General features: G+C 36.0%; 1 protein-coding gene and 1 pseudogene across 7 annotated transcripts in view; both read right to left on the bottom strand.

The window, feature by feature from the left end:
* Positions 1–4379, bottom strand: part of LOC141369914 (UDP-glucuronosyltransferase 3A1-like) — a 6190-nt pseudogene extending 1811 nt beyond the window's left edge.
* A 3614-nt stretch (positions 4380–7993) lies between these two features.
* The window catches only part of LMBRD2 (LMBR1 domain containing 2), a 44324-nt gene continuing 35641 nt past the window's right edge, over positions 7994–16676 (bottom strand). For 3 of the 7 annotated variants that reach the window (XM_025867389.2, XM_073890999.1, XM_073890998.1), the window contains exons 17-18: positions 14557–14686; positions 7994–13638 (exon numbers count right to left, since the gene is read on the bottom strand). In XM_025867389.2, the coding sequence (XP_025723174.1) occupies positions 13554–13638; positions 14557–14686 (215 nt within the window). In that variant the 3' untranslated portion in view covers positions 7994–13553. Of the gene's footprint in view, positions 13639–14556; positions 14687–14759; positions 15109–16676 lie in introns of those variants that run through there. The other 4 variants (XM_025867390.2, XM_025867392.2, XM_025867391.2 and 1 more) reach the window with 4 other exon arrangements.

Raw genomic sequence — 16676 nt, 5'->3', positions numbered from 1 at the left:
AGAAAGAAAGAAAGAAAGAAAGAAAGAAAGAAAAGGAAAGAAAGGAGGGAGAGATTCGATATTCATGGACGGTGTTAATCTTGAAACACATGAAAGAATCTTGGCAGCAGAAGTGAATATTTAGAAAGCACTTTTGGTAATAACCTGTTCTATTGTTCTCTCCTGAGAACTTTCTGCTCCAGATGCTGGTCTTTTCATGATCTCCAAATCTACCATGCCATTTCTTTGTTGTTGTTGTTGTTGTTTTCTTTGCTATAATTCTTTCTGATGCTTAGAATATTCCTGTTTTCCTCCCTCTTCCTTTTTTCCCTTCATGGAAATCATACCCATCTTTTGATGCTCTTCCTGCCCTGGGAGATGTTAACAGCTATAGCTGGTGCCCATAATCTCTCTCCACTGGCTAAATGCTAAAGCTCATCCATGATGCTCTGTATGACCCTCAATCATATGTGAACTTTGTTCTTGAATGTACATGTGTAGGATTTATTTTCCCAGGGCTATAAGCATCTTGATGTCAGGGTCCCATGAACATAAGTGAAAAAACAGCATTTTCCATTGGAGAAACCACCGTAGAAGCTGTGTGCATGTGATATCTGCTGGTTTCTTGCTTTCAACTACTGGGCCAATGGATGCCTTCACACTCCACTGGCAACAAATCTTTCAAAAAGGTCACTGTTGCTTGGGCTTCCCACTTCAGGGCCAGTGAACAAGGACTTTGAACTTTCATCTACCTCTAAGGGCCTCTTCTGTGGTACAAATTCTGAAAACTTTGCTAAAGATTAATGTCCTGTGTTAGCTTTTTTTTTTTTAAGATTTTATTTATTTATTTATTTGAGAGAGTGGGAGAGCACAAGAGAGGGGAGAGGGTCAGAGGGAGAAGCAGACCCCCCGCTGAGCAGGGAGCCCGATGCGGGGCTCCATCCCGGGACTCCAGGATCATGACCTGAGCCGAAGGCAGTCGCTTAACCAACTGAGCCACCCAGGCACCCCCCGTGTTAGCTTTTACTTGAGCATTTACTTTGTTTTATTGGGGATTCACTTATTTTTCTTCTAATAATGTTTGAACATTTGCTATGGTGATTCTGTACTGATAATTCAGGATCCACAAATGGGCTGAAAAATGAGATTCCAACTAGGATACAGACTTATAAACTGAAGATCAGCCATCAGTTGCTTGATCTCCTTTTGCTAAAGTGAAGACCCACCACTGAAAGATTACCCTTAGGTGAGAGCCCTGCCCTATGCCCTCTGGTGAGTGGTGAAGGGAGAGATAGAAACATGGCTCCAGGGGGAAGGTCTCTACCCTGACTATGTGCTATAATTCCTAGGGAGCTTTACAAATATAGCTATACCTGGACTTCACCATAAATAACTTACATAAGACTTCCTGAAAGTGGGCCCCAAACATAAGTATTGTTCAAAGTTCCTCAGATGATTCTAATATGCAGCCAGGGTTGAGAAATGCCATCCTGAGAGAGAGAGAGAAAGCAAATACGCATTTATCCTAACATAAGGACACAGGGTATACCACTATTCATGTGTATTTAAATGGTTCAACTATTTTTTTAAAGATTTTATTTATTTATTTATTTGAGAGAAGTGGTGAGAGGGGTAAAGGGGTTGGGAGAGGGGGTGAGAGAGAATCTCAAGCAGACTCTGTGCTAAGCACTGAGCCTGATGTGGGGCTCCATTTCACAACTCTGAGATGATGACTTGAGCTGAAACCAAGAGTCAGACCCTTAACCAACTGAGCCACCCAGGTGCCCCTGGTTCAACTGTTTTTTAAAATGTGTTCAGGAGAAAGAAGAAGACGGAATGAACTAATGTTGGGACAAAAGTTGTTAAAAGTTATGTTTCAGTGAAGAAAATTCTTTCTCTGAGGATAATTTCTGATAATTATTGGGGACAAGAGAGAGGAATTTATTTTGTCATTTCAGCAGTGCAGTGGGCTTGGCAGGCTTCTTCCAAAAGGACACAAGATTATGAGGAGAAAAAAAATGTGACCAAATGGGCAGTCAGTTTAGTAAGCTTAACGAGGGTGTTCTGATCGGATCGGGGAGTGGGGGAGGCAGACAGACAACTAATTTAAGCCAGAGAGGAAGCCAAAGGAGCCTTCTTGAATTCAATGATCAAATCAGGATAATTTTCCTGATTATATCTGGGGCAATATCAAAGGTTTCAATAACTGTAAAAAGCTAGTCAAATAAGATGTAACTTACAATTTGACCTAGTCTTTTTATAAATCTTGACCTTTCAGTAATAAATGTTTACCTTCTGCCTACTATGTGCTATACACTGTGATAGATTCTGTGGATCTAGTACTATGCAAGAAAAACATGACCTTTCCCCTGATGGAGCTTACAGTTTGACAGGAGAAGCAGATGTTTAGCAAATCATTACAAGTAAAAAATTATCAGTGTGTTAAGTGTTTCAAAAGAAAGAACTAGGCATTATGAAAGTGTACAAACAACCTAGTTAGCTTAGCAATTAGTACCGTGATTCTTTCTGTGTGCTACTACCAATTCCACATACATCAGTAGGGATACATTTTAAAAATTAAGCATTTAAAAAATGTTTAAAGGGGCACCTGGCTGGCTCAGTTGGTAGAGCATGCGACTCTTGATCTCAGTGTCATGAGTTCAAGCCCCACATTGGGCGTGGAGCCTATTTAAAAAAAAAATTAAGGGGGCGCCTGGGTGGCTCAGTCGGTTAAGCGGCTGCCTTCGGCTCGGGTCATGATCCTGGGGTCCTGGGATCAAGCCCGGCGTCAGGCTCCCTGCTCAGCGGAGAGCCTGCTTCTCCCTCTCTGCCTGCCTCTCTGCTTACTTGTGCTCTCTATCTCTCTGTCAAATAAAATAAAATCTTTAAAAAAAATAAATTAAAAAAATTAAAAAAAATTAAGGTAACATATGGAATAGTTTTGAAAAATTCAAGACATCTGGTATAAATTTTTGGAAATTATCACATGAAAATATAAACATTAACTTAATACAAGAGAGAAAAGACTTGCAGAAACACAGTGCTAGGCCCTATAGGTCACACTCTGAAAGTGTTAAATCTAGTTGGAGGATGGGAGAACAGAGGGAAGACTTGGGGATTTTTTGTTTTTCCAATACCTTTCATTCTCTGCTCTGTCTCTAACCCCTTCATTGCCTGGCACATATTAAGGCCCCCAAAAATCTTTTTGATGTTAATGAAAAAGAGAAAGCACAAAAGTAAATGCTAAGTCAGTCATACAGAGAAGCTTAGAGGAAGAAATGAGGTAAATAAAACAGATTTTATGGAGGAGGCATTATTTAAGAAATGCCTTGACTAGTGAGTCACATCTTTTCTCAGAAATAAAGGAGGAGCAAGGGCATCCTACTTAACACAGACAGCATGATTTTCCTCTCTATGCCTTCATACTTAAGATGAGTACTTCCTTGTCATTTTGAGTTTCAGATGAGTGGAATTTCCAAGAGTCAGTCGCATGACTTACCATCTGCAAGGCTAAAAGTGAGTCTTAAATAGCCAGGTTCCAGTTCTACAATGAATGAATCTTAATGGCCAGCTTCAAGTTCTGCAAAAATCAATCTTTATAAGTGACCCCCATCAACAAAAAATTTATGAAAAGAGAAAGGAAGAGAAGGAAGTGAAATTGAGTGACTGTGACTTTATCCAACAATGAAATGGTGAGCTGTCCATCACTGTCCCTAAGCTGAAGTGATTGAAGGCAAGGAGAGAAGTAGGAGAATTTCATAAGGTGAGATTCACCCCAATTTCTAAGGGTAATATCTATTCATTCAGCCTTGGAAGCTGAACAAGTTGGGAATGTCTCCAGGACTGTCTGAAGTGATCAGTTCAGAGATGATTGAAATTGTTCGATTCATTCATTCATTCACCCATTCATATTTCTCAAATAATAATTGCTTTATTTTTGTTTAAAAAAAAAAAACTACTACCTCCCAAGCAAAGCTTCCTTTAAAGGGGAATCAAAATTTTTCTTGAATTCCTGTTTATAGTCTTCGGGTGGAGACCAACCGACAATTTGGTATTTTTTTCTCCTTCTTTTTAAAATCAAAGAGACAGAAGAGAAAAACTAATCAAATATATCACACACCTGGATTAAAAGAAATGTTAAGAGACCCAATTTTAGTTCTTTCCCTTATTTATAACTCAGATTTTTTTCATTTTCTTTTCTCTTTAATAACATCTCTGTTGAGTTATAATTCACATAACCTAAATTTATTCTTTAAAAGTATAAAATTTAGTGGGTTTTAGGATATGTGCAAAGTTGTGCAGCCAACCCCACAATCGATTTTAGAACATTTCCTTACCCTCAAAAGACAATTAGTAGTCACTCTCATTGTTCTCATACTTTCATTTAGTTCTTTAGACATGACTGCCATTAGTTGTTTGAATACACGTGTAATCACTGGCTTAGAGTGGCAGGATATAAAATCAATGCACAGAAATCAGTTGCATTTCTATACACCAACAATGAGACAGAAGAAAGAGAAATTAAGGAGTCGATCCCATTTACAATTGCACCCAAAACCATAAGTAACCTAGGAATAAATCTAACCAAAGAGGCAGAGGATCTGTACTCAGAAAACTATAGAATACTCATGAAAAAAATTGAGGAAGACACAAAGAAATGGAAAAACATTCCATGCTCATAGACTGGAAGAACAAATATTGTTAAAATGTTTATGCTACGTAGAGCACTCTACATATTCAATGCAATCTCTATCAAAATAGCATCAATTTTTTTTTTCACAGAACTGGAACAAATAATCCTAAAATTTCTATGGAACTGGAAAAGACCCCAAAAGCCAAAGGAATGTTGAAAAAGAAAACCAAAGCTGGTGGCGTCACAATTCCGGACTTCAAGCTCCATCACAAAGCTGTCATCATCAAGATGGTATGGTCCTGGCATAAAAACAGACACATAGATCAATGGAACAGAATAGAGAGCCCAGAAATGGACCCTCAACTCTATGGTCAACTAATCTTTGACATAGCAGGAAAGAATGTCCAATGGAAAAAAGACAGTCTCTTCAACAAATGGTGTTGAGAAAATTGGACAGCCACATGCAGAAGAAGGAAACTGTACCATTTCCTTACACCATACACAAAAATAGACTCAAAATGGATGAAAGACCTAAATGTGAGATAGGAATCCATCAAAATCCTAAAGGAGAACACAGGCAGCAACCTCTTCAACCTCGGCTGCAGCAACTTCTTGCTAGACACATCTCCAAAGGCAAGGGAAGCAAGGGCAAAAATGAGCTATTGGGACTTCATCAAGATAAAAAGCTTTTGCACAGCAAAGGAAACAATTGACAAACCCAAAGGCCACTGACAGAATGGGAGAAGATATTTGCAAATGACAGATAAAGGGCTAGTATCCAAAATCGATAAAAAACTTATCAAACTCAACACCCAAAGTAAAAATAATCCAATCAAGAAACGGGCAGAAGACATGAACAGATATTTGTGCAAAGAAGACATCCAAATGGCCAACAGACACATGAAAAAGGGCTCAACATCTCTCAGCATTAGGGAAATGCAAATCAAAACAATGAGATACTACCTCACACCAGTCAGAATGGCTAAAATTAACAAGTCAGGAAAGGACAGATGTTGGTGAGGATGCAGAGGAAGGGGAACCCTCCTACACTGTTGGTGGGAATGCCAGCTGGTGTAGCCACTCTGAAAAACAGTATGGAGGTTCCTCAGAAATTTGAAAATAGAGCTACCCTATGACCCAGTGATTGCACTACTGGGTATTTACCCCAAAGATACAAACGTAGTGATCCAAAGAGGCACCTGCACCTGTGTTTATAGCAGCAACGTCCACAACAGCCAAACTATGGAAAGAGCCCAGATGTCCGTCAACAGATGAATGGATAAAGAAGATGTGGCACACACACACACACACACACACACTGGAATATAATGCAGCCATCAAAAAATGAAATCTTGCCATTCGCAATGACATGGCTGGAACTAGAGGGTATTATGCTAAGGTCAATCAGAGAAAGACAATTATCATTTGACCTCACTGATATGCAGAATTTAAGAAACAATGCAGAGGATCATAGGGGAAGAGAGGAAAAAATGAAACAAGATGAAACCAGAGAAGGAAGGAAACCATAAGACTTAATCTCAGGAAACAAACTGAGGGCTGCTGGAGGGGAGGGGGGTTGGGGGATGTTGGACTGGGTGTTGGACATTGTTGAGGGTATGTGTTGTGGTGAGCACTGTGTGTTGTGTAAGACTAATGAATCACAGACCTGTGCCCCTGAAACAAGTAATACATTATATGTTAATAATTTAAAAAAATAATCAATAAAATAAAAAACAACTACAACAAAAGTCTTTGTCCAGTAAAGCCACTGTCTGGGCTTCCTCAAAGACTGTTTTTATTGACTGCTTCATCTATGTTGTTGCATAGCTGCAATTAATTCATTTTCATTTAGTTTTTCATGATATATCCATCACGTTGGATAAATAAATCTATTGTTTATTGAACTGTTTATGGTTATGGTTATGGTTATGTTATGAATAATGCTGTTATGAACATTCTTCTTATAGGTCTTCTTGTCCACATAAACACATTTTTGTGTGATATGCACTCATTGCCAAGCCCAAAGTCACCTATTTTTGTTATCGTCTAAAACTTTTATAGTTTTGTGTTATAGTTTCAGGTTTTTGATTCATTTTAAGTTAATTTTTGTGAAAAGCGTAGTGAGCAGTGTCTAGGTTCCTTTTTTTTTTTTCTTCCCCTTTTGGCATGTGGCTCTTCAGTTGTTCAAGCATCATTTGTTGAAAATATCCTTTCTCCACTGAATTGCCTTTGTTCCTTTGTCAAAGATCAATTGACTATGTGTGGGTCTATTTCTGGGCTTTCTATTCTGTTTCAGTGATCTGTCTACTCTTTTGTCAGTCTCACAATATTTTGGTTACTGTAGTTGTATGGTAAGTTTTTAAGTGTCAATTCTCTGTTCTTCTCCCTCAATATTGTGTTAGCTCTTCTGGGTCTTTGGCTTTGCCATATAAACGTTGGAATGTTTGTCAATATCCACCAAAATAACTTATTGGAATTTTGATTGGGATTGCATTGACTCTATAGATCAAGTTGGGAAGAACTGACATCTTGACAGTGTTGAGTCTTTCTGTGAACATAGAATCTCTCCATTTATTTAGTTCTTTAATTTCTTTCATCAGTTTTGTAATACATTTTATACATATATATGTATAGATAGATCGATAGATCATATATATTTTATATATATATATATATATAGTTTATACCTAAGCATTTCACTGTTGGAGGTGCTAATATAAATGGTATTGTGTTTTTAATTTCAAATTTCATTTGTCCATTGGTTATATGGGAAAGTGATTGACTTTTGTATATTAATCTTGTATTCAGCAAACTTAGTATAATCATGTATTCCAAGGTTTTTTTTTTGTCAATTCTTTTATATTTTCTACAGAGACAATCACGTCATCTGCTAACAAAGACACTTTTAATTCTTCCTTCCAAATCTGTGTATCTTTTATTTCCTTTTCTTGCCTTAAATTGCATTAGCTAGGACTAATATAAATGGTATTGTGTTTTTAATTTCAAACTTCAATTGTTGTTTTTGGTATAAAGGAAAACAACTCTGTTTCCTTAGCCTGCCTAGGATTTAATCAATTTTATTGATATTTTCAAACACCCAGCTTTTGGTTTTGCTGATTTTATTGTTTTCCTGCTTTAAATTTCATCGATTTCTAATTTCTGTAACAATTACTCGTTTTAATTATAAACACTGGATAAAGTAATGTCGAACCTAAAGTACACATATTTAATTATCTTAAAATATTTTGTTTGTAATGTAATGTTACTAATGTAACATAATATTAGTGGTAATATATTTGTAAGGAACAAAGAAAGCTTCAGGCTCCTTAGGAGTTTAATTCAAAGATGGTATGAGATGAAACACATAAATAATCAGCAAAATTCTTAGGAACTTGTAGAAATGTACTTTATTTCATGCAAAGCCACATAATTTCCTATATTTTAATAGCTAATCAAATAAACATTTCAAAAAATTCATTACATCACAATAAGTTAAAATACTATAAAGCAATTGCAAATCCACGAGTTTGTCAAAACCAAACCGAGAACATTATGCATAGATAAGGCCAAAGATGCTAACTTACTTATAGGTAGCACTTTGCAGCTTTTTCCAAATACATATTTGAAAATGTAGTGAGAATCTGCAGAGAAAAATAGTTAAATCTACAACTCATTGGTCAGATATGAAAACATTTGTCATTACATATCAGGTAGTAATGGCTGATTAAAGATAAATTTGGCATCATGCACCAAAGATGAACATAATGAACATTTAGAAAAATTATGATCAGATGCACATTTGAAAAGACTTATCTTCTATTTCACCTAATCCACTGAATTAGATAAATAACAAGTACTTTATTAATGCAACAGAGAAATTAGGCTTTTGGTATACTTTGCTTGGGTACTGGTATATATAAAAAGACACTGAAAGGGTGAAGGAGTATTTCAAATTCACACTGGACTACTGAACTTTGGAATATTGCCCTAAGGAAATCTGATGTGGGCAGAACTTATTTGAGAATGGTTTTTAAACTGCTTAAAAGCACTACAATTAGTTACTACAAAAACATTTTACAGAAATTAAACACCAGAAAATAACATCAATATTAGAGTTCTTTTTTCAATACTAGAATTTATAAATATTTATTAGATTACAGTAATTTAAAAGACATGTCCACATGTTTTCTACCTTCTAAAATGAGAAAAATCCTTCAAGCTGTTTTCAAAGTATGGACAAAAACAAATCCATTGGATTGCTTTTAATAAAATAAATACAAGTCTCTCCCCTACAACTTGGTGTACTAAGTAGGGAAGATGCTAGCCAGCATTCTTTTGAGAAATTCAGCTCTAAGTGACTAGGTTGATACGATTTATATCAATAATATTGACTCAAAATGGTGTTGTGCAGTCAGATTAATAAATTATGACTTTACCCAACATATGTCTGCCATAGTAAACCATTTTTTCTACTCTTTTGCACTAAGTACAGGAAAAAAAAAAAAAGCTCCTTTTATAAAATGATTTGAGATCAAGATACCCACTAAAGAAAAGATTTTCAGGAGAAAAAAGTTAATTCTCTCCAGGGAGTATGTTAAAAACAAATGTCTTTTAGGATATCAATGAGAAGAGAAACATGCCAATATTCTTGCTTCATTAACAAATTAAAAATTATAGCAAGGCTTCAACCAACCTCAATGGACAAATCTTTTGACAATGATAATGAAATTTTAGGAGGACCAGGCTGAGTGTGAAAGGAATTAGAGGTGAGGTCCTGTCCCCATTGATGGGATTAAGGATCGGGCAGGGCTAGGGCCTGCTCTGCTGGGCAAGACGATTCATAGGGCCTAGTCTGCAGGAGTTGGGATAAGGGATGACACGGCTTGGTCTTCTAGCTCTCTGAGCAGGAAAAAGTCCATTGGGAAAAAGAACCCTACATGGAGGGAATTCTTATTTTAGAAGGCCTCCTGTAACCCTCTTTCTTGTATTGTTCTAACCTCTCCTAATGAAAACTTTGACAACAATGTAGGGTATTTATGAATTCCTTTTCATAAAAAGGCATCTCAAGTTTCTTAATCTTTTTGCTTTTCTGTTTTGTTTTTAACAATCACTGTTTTTGGAAATCCATTTTTATGCCAAAACATTACACTGAGAGTAATTCATTTTAATGAAGTGCCCTCTTTAGTGACCTAAAGACAAGACACCGAGCCAGCATACATCACATTTACATTCAGATGTTGCTTAGTTGTCTAGAAAAATCTGTTTCACTACTTTAGGTGCAATACTGCTATTCAAGTAGTGGGATGTGAAATCACAACTAGTTCCTTCTGAGTGTACTGATCATCATCAGAAACAGCAGTGTACACAAAACAAAAAAAAACCTGTCAGCACATTAAAAGTCATACTGTAAAGACAGGCTTCAGAAAGGAAGGAGGATATAAAATCAATGAGGAAGGAAGAAAAGAAAGGAAAGATAAAACTCGAAATCCATTTACTCCTTAACATTTAGAATTTAATGTAATATGATCCATTACACTTTGGAGATTCAAGTATGTTAAGATTTTTCAGGGACATGTTTTGCCTCTTTAGTGCAAATATACTTATCCTTGTGATTTTCAGGCATGGTCCACTCAAATCACAAGTACAAAACTCACATTACTGAACAGTGTGAATCATAATTATGGAGAGTTTACTTTCCTTTAAGATAGTAATCAACACACCATCAAGAACGTTCCCTGACTCTATTACAAGATAAAAAAATGAGGTTTGTTACTGTACATAAATGAAATTCTTTCATCCATACACTGAAGTATACTTAAAAAAAAAAACCCACAAATTGACTTCCTATCCACATTTAATTTCATTTGGGTACACAACCAGTGTAAATTTAAGAATGGATATTCTAATAAACAGTAGAGTCCAAAAACAAATCAATTCACAGTATTTATTTTTGATGGCATGGATTGTCCAATTTTCTGATCTATTTTTTATAAATGGAAGACCCGTGAATGTTTTGATTTCCCTCTTACCACTCTTGTGAAATGAGGACCTCTTGTGTGTTGAAAGTACTCGAAAGCCCTTGATTCATTTGGTAAGAGAGTAAATTTTAATAATTCGGCTTATACCTTATTTCTTATTTTAATAATGATTTTTATAAAAAAGCTCCACTGATAACATAAAGTTATTGATGTAGTAACAAAAGTTAATTAGCAACTTACAGGTGATTACTTTCTGCAGTGGTTGTTTTGAATTACTGGCTTACTGAATATCCTTACCTAATGATTATTTAGAAAAATAATTTAGAAAATTTAACCAGATATCTATTATTATGTAAGAAAGACATCAAAAGCTAATCGTCATAAGTAATTCTTCAGGAAATTACTTTGCATTTAAAGTGTATGAATTTAGTAGTAATGTTTTGCAGTAGAGGTCATTACATTTTAATAAGCTTCCCCAAACAGAAAACTTCTGTTCTTACTCCACCTTTTTTTACACAAGGTGGCTTAACAAATACTAACTTAGTTCCCCCCACCAATAAACTCTTTATTCTTTGGGGGTTAAATCATTACCTTATGAACTCAAATTACCCAGCCAGGTAACCCTCCTAATATGATCATATATAAAATCCTGTAAGATAAGTTCTGCTTAAAAAGTTGAACACTCTAGACTTAAAACAACCAAAAGTTATTTTGGAAATAACTCAGAAGTCACAAAAGGAGCTAGGTTATTTGTGAAGTAAGTATTACATACACTTCAATTATTATAAAGGAAAGTAGTACATTCCCCTACATATTCCTACCAATTTATTTTAGGGCATTATAAGTTACAAAAGTGACTGGATAATCTCTTTTTCTGCTTCTATTTCTTCTACAGCATCTGGGTTTCATGACAAAACCTGATGAGAAACAACATTATACTTAAGGAAAATATTCCAAGGTAAACCCAAAGACCAAATATACAACAATACTATTTTCAAAGGACTTTTGATAAATTAGTCCAAAAATAGTTTTTGCTTTGGGGACTTAAGAGCTTCTCTGTAATTGTAAGAAACTGGGCTGATCATTTCACACCCTCAAGTACCACTAGGAAAAATAGCACAGGAAACAATTTATTTTGTTTTGTTTTTTAAACGCCAGCATATCAACATCAACTCAATATACCCTCACAATAGTTGTGAGGTAGATCAATAGGTAAATAGCAAGTATCATCTTCATTTCATGAATGAAGAAATTGAGGCACTGAAAGTTTACATAATTTGCCCGAGACATTCAATGGTCAATCATGAAATTACAAACAGTACCAAATGATCTCTGCTCTGGCCTACAGCTCTCTGATCACACTTTAGAGTGAAAGGCTGTGTGTGTATTCTCAAATGGGCAGCCTGTATAACCTTTGACTGAGAATAAAGTCTATCCGTTTATAATTATTTTAAAGGGGATCTAACCTCAAATATCATAAAATTGAACAAAATCAGATAATTAGGATGATACACTATTCCTTTCAGTATCTGCATGGATCTGTCTCTTAAAATTTACATGATAGTATCTAAGTAAAAAGCAAAATAAAAAATTTAAAATTATGATTCAAGGGAAGATTACCTTCAAGAAACATACAATCATATTGTTAGGGTGATCATATAATTCATTTTCAACCTGGGATACTTCAGAGTGAAAGCGAGCACTATTAAAAATTACACAGAAGAGCAGGTGTTAAATTGAGACTGTTGTGGAAAGCTCACAAAGAGTCACCACTGGATGAATCCATAGCAGGGATTCTCTGAGTTGTAAACATTTCAGGGACATAAAAAACTCTCTGCAAGCATGTTGTGTTTAACTGTGCAATATTCACTGTGCAATAAAACACTGATGATTTAAAATATACCCAACTTTGGCTTAAACACAGAAGTTTAAAAACGCTTTTTTAAAATAATAAGCATGTTTAACAAAATTATTACACATAAACCACAATTTAAGTGTTAATAATAATAATAGTAAGTGGAATCACATTTTACCTTTAAGTAACCAAATGTTATTTTCCACAAAGCATCAATAGGCACCTTTAAAAATTAGAGAATTTTGTGGGACTCTTTGGTTATTAAAAAAAAAAACAAAAAACAAAACAAAAAACAACAACCCACTATTTCCCATTAATGCTTCAGATTCTCTTTGAGTGGAATGATCAATACTTAAATCAATATGCTGAATGATAAAAGTGAACATTTCTCCCTGAAATGAAAATCTTTTACAAAGCAATACCAAAAGCATAAACGAATTTCCAGTTACTAGCAAAGACTGAAAGAATAATACATCACCCAATTATAGTACACATGCCAAAGATATTAACACTATCAGTTGAAGTGTAATCTTAATTATACATGCAAAAACCTCACTAATTTGCATATAGAGTTGAAAAAGAGCTTTCAACATTCAGTTATGTCTGGTAAGTAAGCCTTGTTTTAAGACGTGGGTTCTGTAAATACCATTATTATTTGAGGTCTCCATCTCGTTGAGAAATACAGGATTAACATATTCTTTAAAAACAGCAAAAACGTAAATCACAATAACAAAACCGTATGATGTTATTTAGTTATGACGTATGACTTTCTTGGATCTTTAAAACAACTTCCCCAAAAAAAGTTAATCTGAAACAAACCGAACTACCTGTTCTCAATATATACTGATCTTTCTCATGAACTGAATCCTTCCACTACACCGGTACTTTTAAGGCAGACACTTCAGGAATGGTGTGTAATAAAAAAGATGACACTCTATTCAATGGGCAATAAACTATTATTACTAAGATGTGAGTAACTTTCAGTGCCTTTTTTTGTTCTGACACTTTTCACTACAAGTACAGTATAAATTCTAGGGCACACATATGTTCATAAAGACTGGACTGATGTGTTGATCTTGGTTAGTTGTTCCATAAATTCTTTCAGACTTTACACATCATCAAATATTCCAGTTTGAGACATCGAGAGGTATCGTCCACCAGGCTGATACCTGAAAGGTGGATAAAGAAATGATCTGAGGCATCAAAAATAACAAAGGAGGAGAGAAAAACAAGGACACATTAAAAGGAAGCGGCTACATACTTTGTAAGCATCATTTGTAAAATCTATTCAGTAGCTGAAAGCAGAAACTTACAAAGATGATATCCCAAGGGGGTTTACTTAATTATAAATTAATCAACAGCTTTTTTAGAGCCCAGAATACACGTATGACAGGGTAAGAGATATAAGAAGAAAGGGATAGGGAGATGTGAACACATCATGGAAATGAAGATTTAATAACCACTCTTGATTATTCAACAGAAATAGAATATCCCAGGGTTTTTGCTGTTTGCAGGCAATACTGTAGCAAATATCATCATGCATATGATATTTTACTTCTGTTTAATTATTTTCACAGAGCACAGTGTTTAAAAGCACAGACTCTACTGCCAGAGTCCTGGGGTTTGAATGCCTGACTTTGCCATTTGCAAGCTGTGTTACTCTGGGTAAGTTACTAAGCCTCTCTGGATCCAAATCCAATTGGACTGACAACCATAAAATACAGTATTGTTGGTAATGCGCTTAGAATAGTGTCTGACACCCAGTCACGGCTATGTAGCCGTTGCTAAATATGATTAATTTCATAAATGGGATAATTAGAAATAGGCATATAAACATTGTTAAGATCCTTACTATCCATTTCAATTTTTCTTTCTTATTTAGAATACCACTAGTAGTTTATGGAGATAGCAATTTCAGCTATCCAGCACCACTGGATGCTATAATTTTTAAAATATAAAAGCATTAGCAGGTATAAAAAGTTACCAAAGGTTGATTAATATGGTTATTATTAGCAGTAAAGATGAACATTTTCCTTGTGTTTATCTCATCAGGTCGTTATGTTATCAAAATTTCAGAATGCTGAAGCCAAAATGACCCAGCCAGAGCTTACCTTTCTGATTTAGATTCAAGAGGATCATCAGTGAATGTTTCTGCATTAAAGTCCAAAGGTTCTACATCTTGGAGGAGTTCTATTCGGTCCCTTTCAGTCCTGTTATTGGCCCTGGTATATTTGGATGCTGCTGTAAAGGAAGGAAAAAAAATATGTCTACTTTTCTGTTGTCTTTATGGGTTACCGTCTATAGACTCACAAAAAAAAGTCAAGATTATAAAGGATCTGAATTTTGATTGTGAAGACAATAGTAAGAAAAGATAACTACTTGATTCCTTAAAAATCAGATTAAAATGAGAAATGGTATGATAGAAAATAACAAGGAAAATTTCTCCCTTGCAGCTAGCCTAAGCTCAGAAGCAGGTACAATGCAAAGATTCAAGTAATATGAATCAGAATTAACATTTAACATATGAACTATAAAACTGTTCATTATCAAGTTTCAACTGGTTTCACAGTGAATCCAGGGGCTGCCGTATCTCAGTTCTTGGCTAGAATTTTCTTTAAGGTGTACTCAACTCCAGGTCTTCAAGAAAGGCCTGAGTCTTTTTCCTAGGAGACAAGAGTTTAGGGTAGCTAAGTCCAACAGAAACAAAACGCAAGCCTGGTATTTAGTTTTAAATTTTCTAGTAGCTACATGAAAAAAGTAAAAAGGAACAGGTGAAATTAATTTTAACAGACTTAATCTAGTTCAATATGTCTGATATATTATCATTTAAACATGCGGCACCAGCCGCACTGCAAATGCTCAATGGCCACATGTGGGTAATGCGGACCATCTTGGTCAGTACAGATCTACTGCACTAACTCTCCCTTCTCTCTCTGTGGATGGGGTGGGTTTTCTTCATAAACAACCTAAATTTTCACAACGTTCTTCTGAGCAGTCCAATAGCTTCAAAAGAACTTTATGATATAGCTCTTTTTGAAAACTTAAGGTAAGCCAATTTGATCGTATCTTACGCTTTTGTCATCCTGGACTCTTTTCTCTCATTCATTCAGCAAATATTGGTTGCCTCCCACATTCCAGGTTCTCTTCAAGTCATCATCCTAAGGCGTTGTATTTCCTCTTCTCTTCAACATTCTCTCACACTCCCACATCTTTCTACTGTGTCAACTCCTACTCCGCGGTAAGCAAGCTTCCAAATGTTTGTAGAATTCCTCTCTCTTTCCTAGCTCTTTTTTTTTTTTTTTTGAAGATTTTATTTGAGAGAGAGAGAGGCAGAGCAGGAGGGGGAGAAGCAGGCTCCCCGCTGAACAGAGAGCCCGACCCTGGGATCATGATCTGAGCCCGAAGACAGACACTTAACTGGCTGAGCCACCCAGGCGCCTCTCTTTCCCAGCTTTAACTAAACCTTTAGCTCTCTCCCATTTCTTCTACCCTAAATCTCATTCAAACACATCCTTTCCTCCTCATCCCCAGGATCACTGCTTATTTTAGGCCCTCGTTTCTTGATCGCATTACCAACACAGACGTTAAATTGGTTTCTGTGTCCCACTTCTCTGGAAATCATGCCTTACGTTCAAAGTTATCTTTTGAAACCAAAAATCTGAACATGTTCCTTTCCTGACTGAAATCTTCACTTGAAAGTCTTCACTTCTGAGCCTGGTAATACCTGCTTCCCAACTGTCTCTGCAGCCTCACCTCTTATCAGGCCCCTCATACTTTAGGATCTTATCACAGAAACAAACTTGCATTCTCCCAAAGGTACTCTTCAGTCACTCATTCATCTTTCTGCCTAAAACACCTTCACCTGGCTAAGTACCATTCATTCCCAAATGCTCAGTTACTATTATTTTATCACAGAAATCCTTTCCCAATAAAGAACTCTTTTTCTATCCCGTGAGCTGAGCTCCCTCAGCATCAGGAGTGTCCCCTTCTACTCTCTCAGCATTCCTGCATCTCCCCCTCCCCCAAAGACAAACCTCCTCTGCCATCTACTCTGGTCAGTCCTGGGCAAAAACAGGTTTCTTGCCACCTTCCCAGGGGCAGATGGCAGGGTCAAGGATGTGAGGAGGTATCCTAACTCAACCCACTGGCAAATGTTTTCTACTTGGTATCAGTTCCTCACAAAATTAACTGGCATCCCAAGGACAGGAAATAAACTTCTCTATATCCCTGA

The sequence above is a fragment of the Callorhinus ursinus genome, unplaced genomic scaffold (genome assembly GCF_003265705.2).
Source record: "Callorhinus ursinus isolate GAN/ISIS: 27379988/994484 unplaced genomic scaffold, GSC_fseal_2.0 scaffold3, whole genome shotgun sequence".
In the NCBI taxonomy this organism is placed as follows: Eukaryota; Metazoa; Chordata; class Mammalia; order Carnivora; family Otariidae; genus Callorhinus; species Callorhinus ursinus.
Note: the sequence above shows the minus strand (reverse complement) of the source record. Positions and strands in the feature narration are given on the sequence as shown.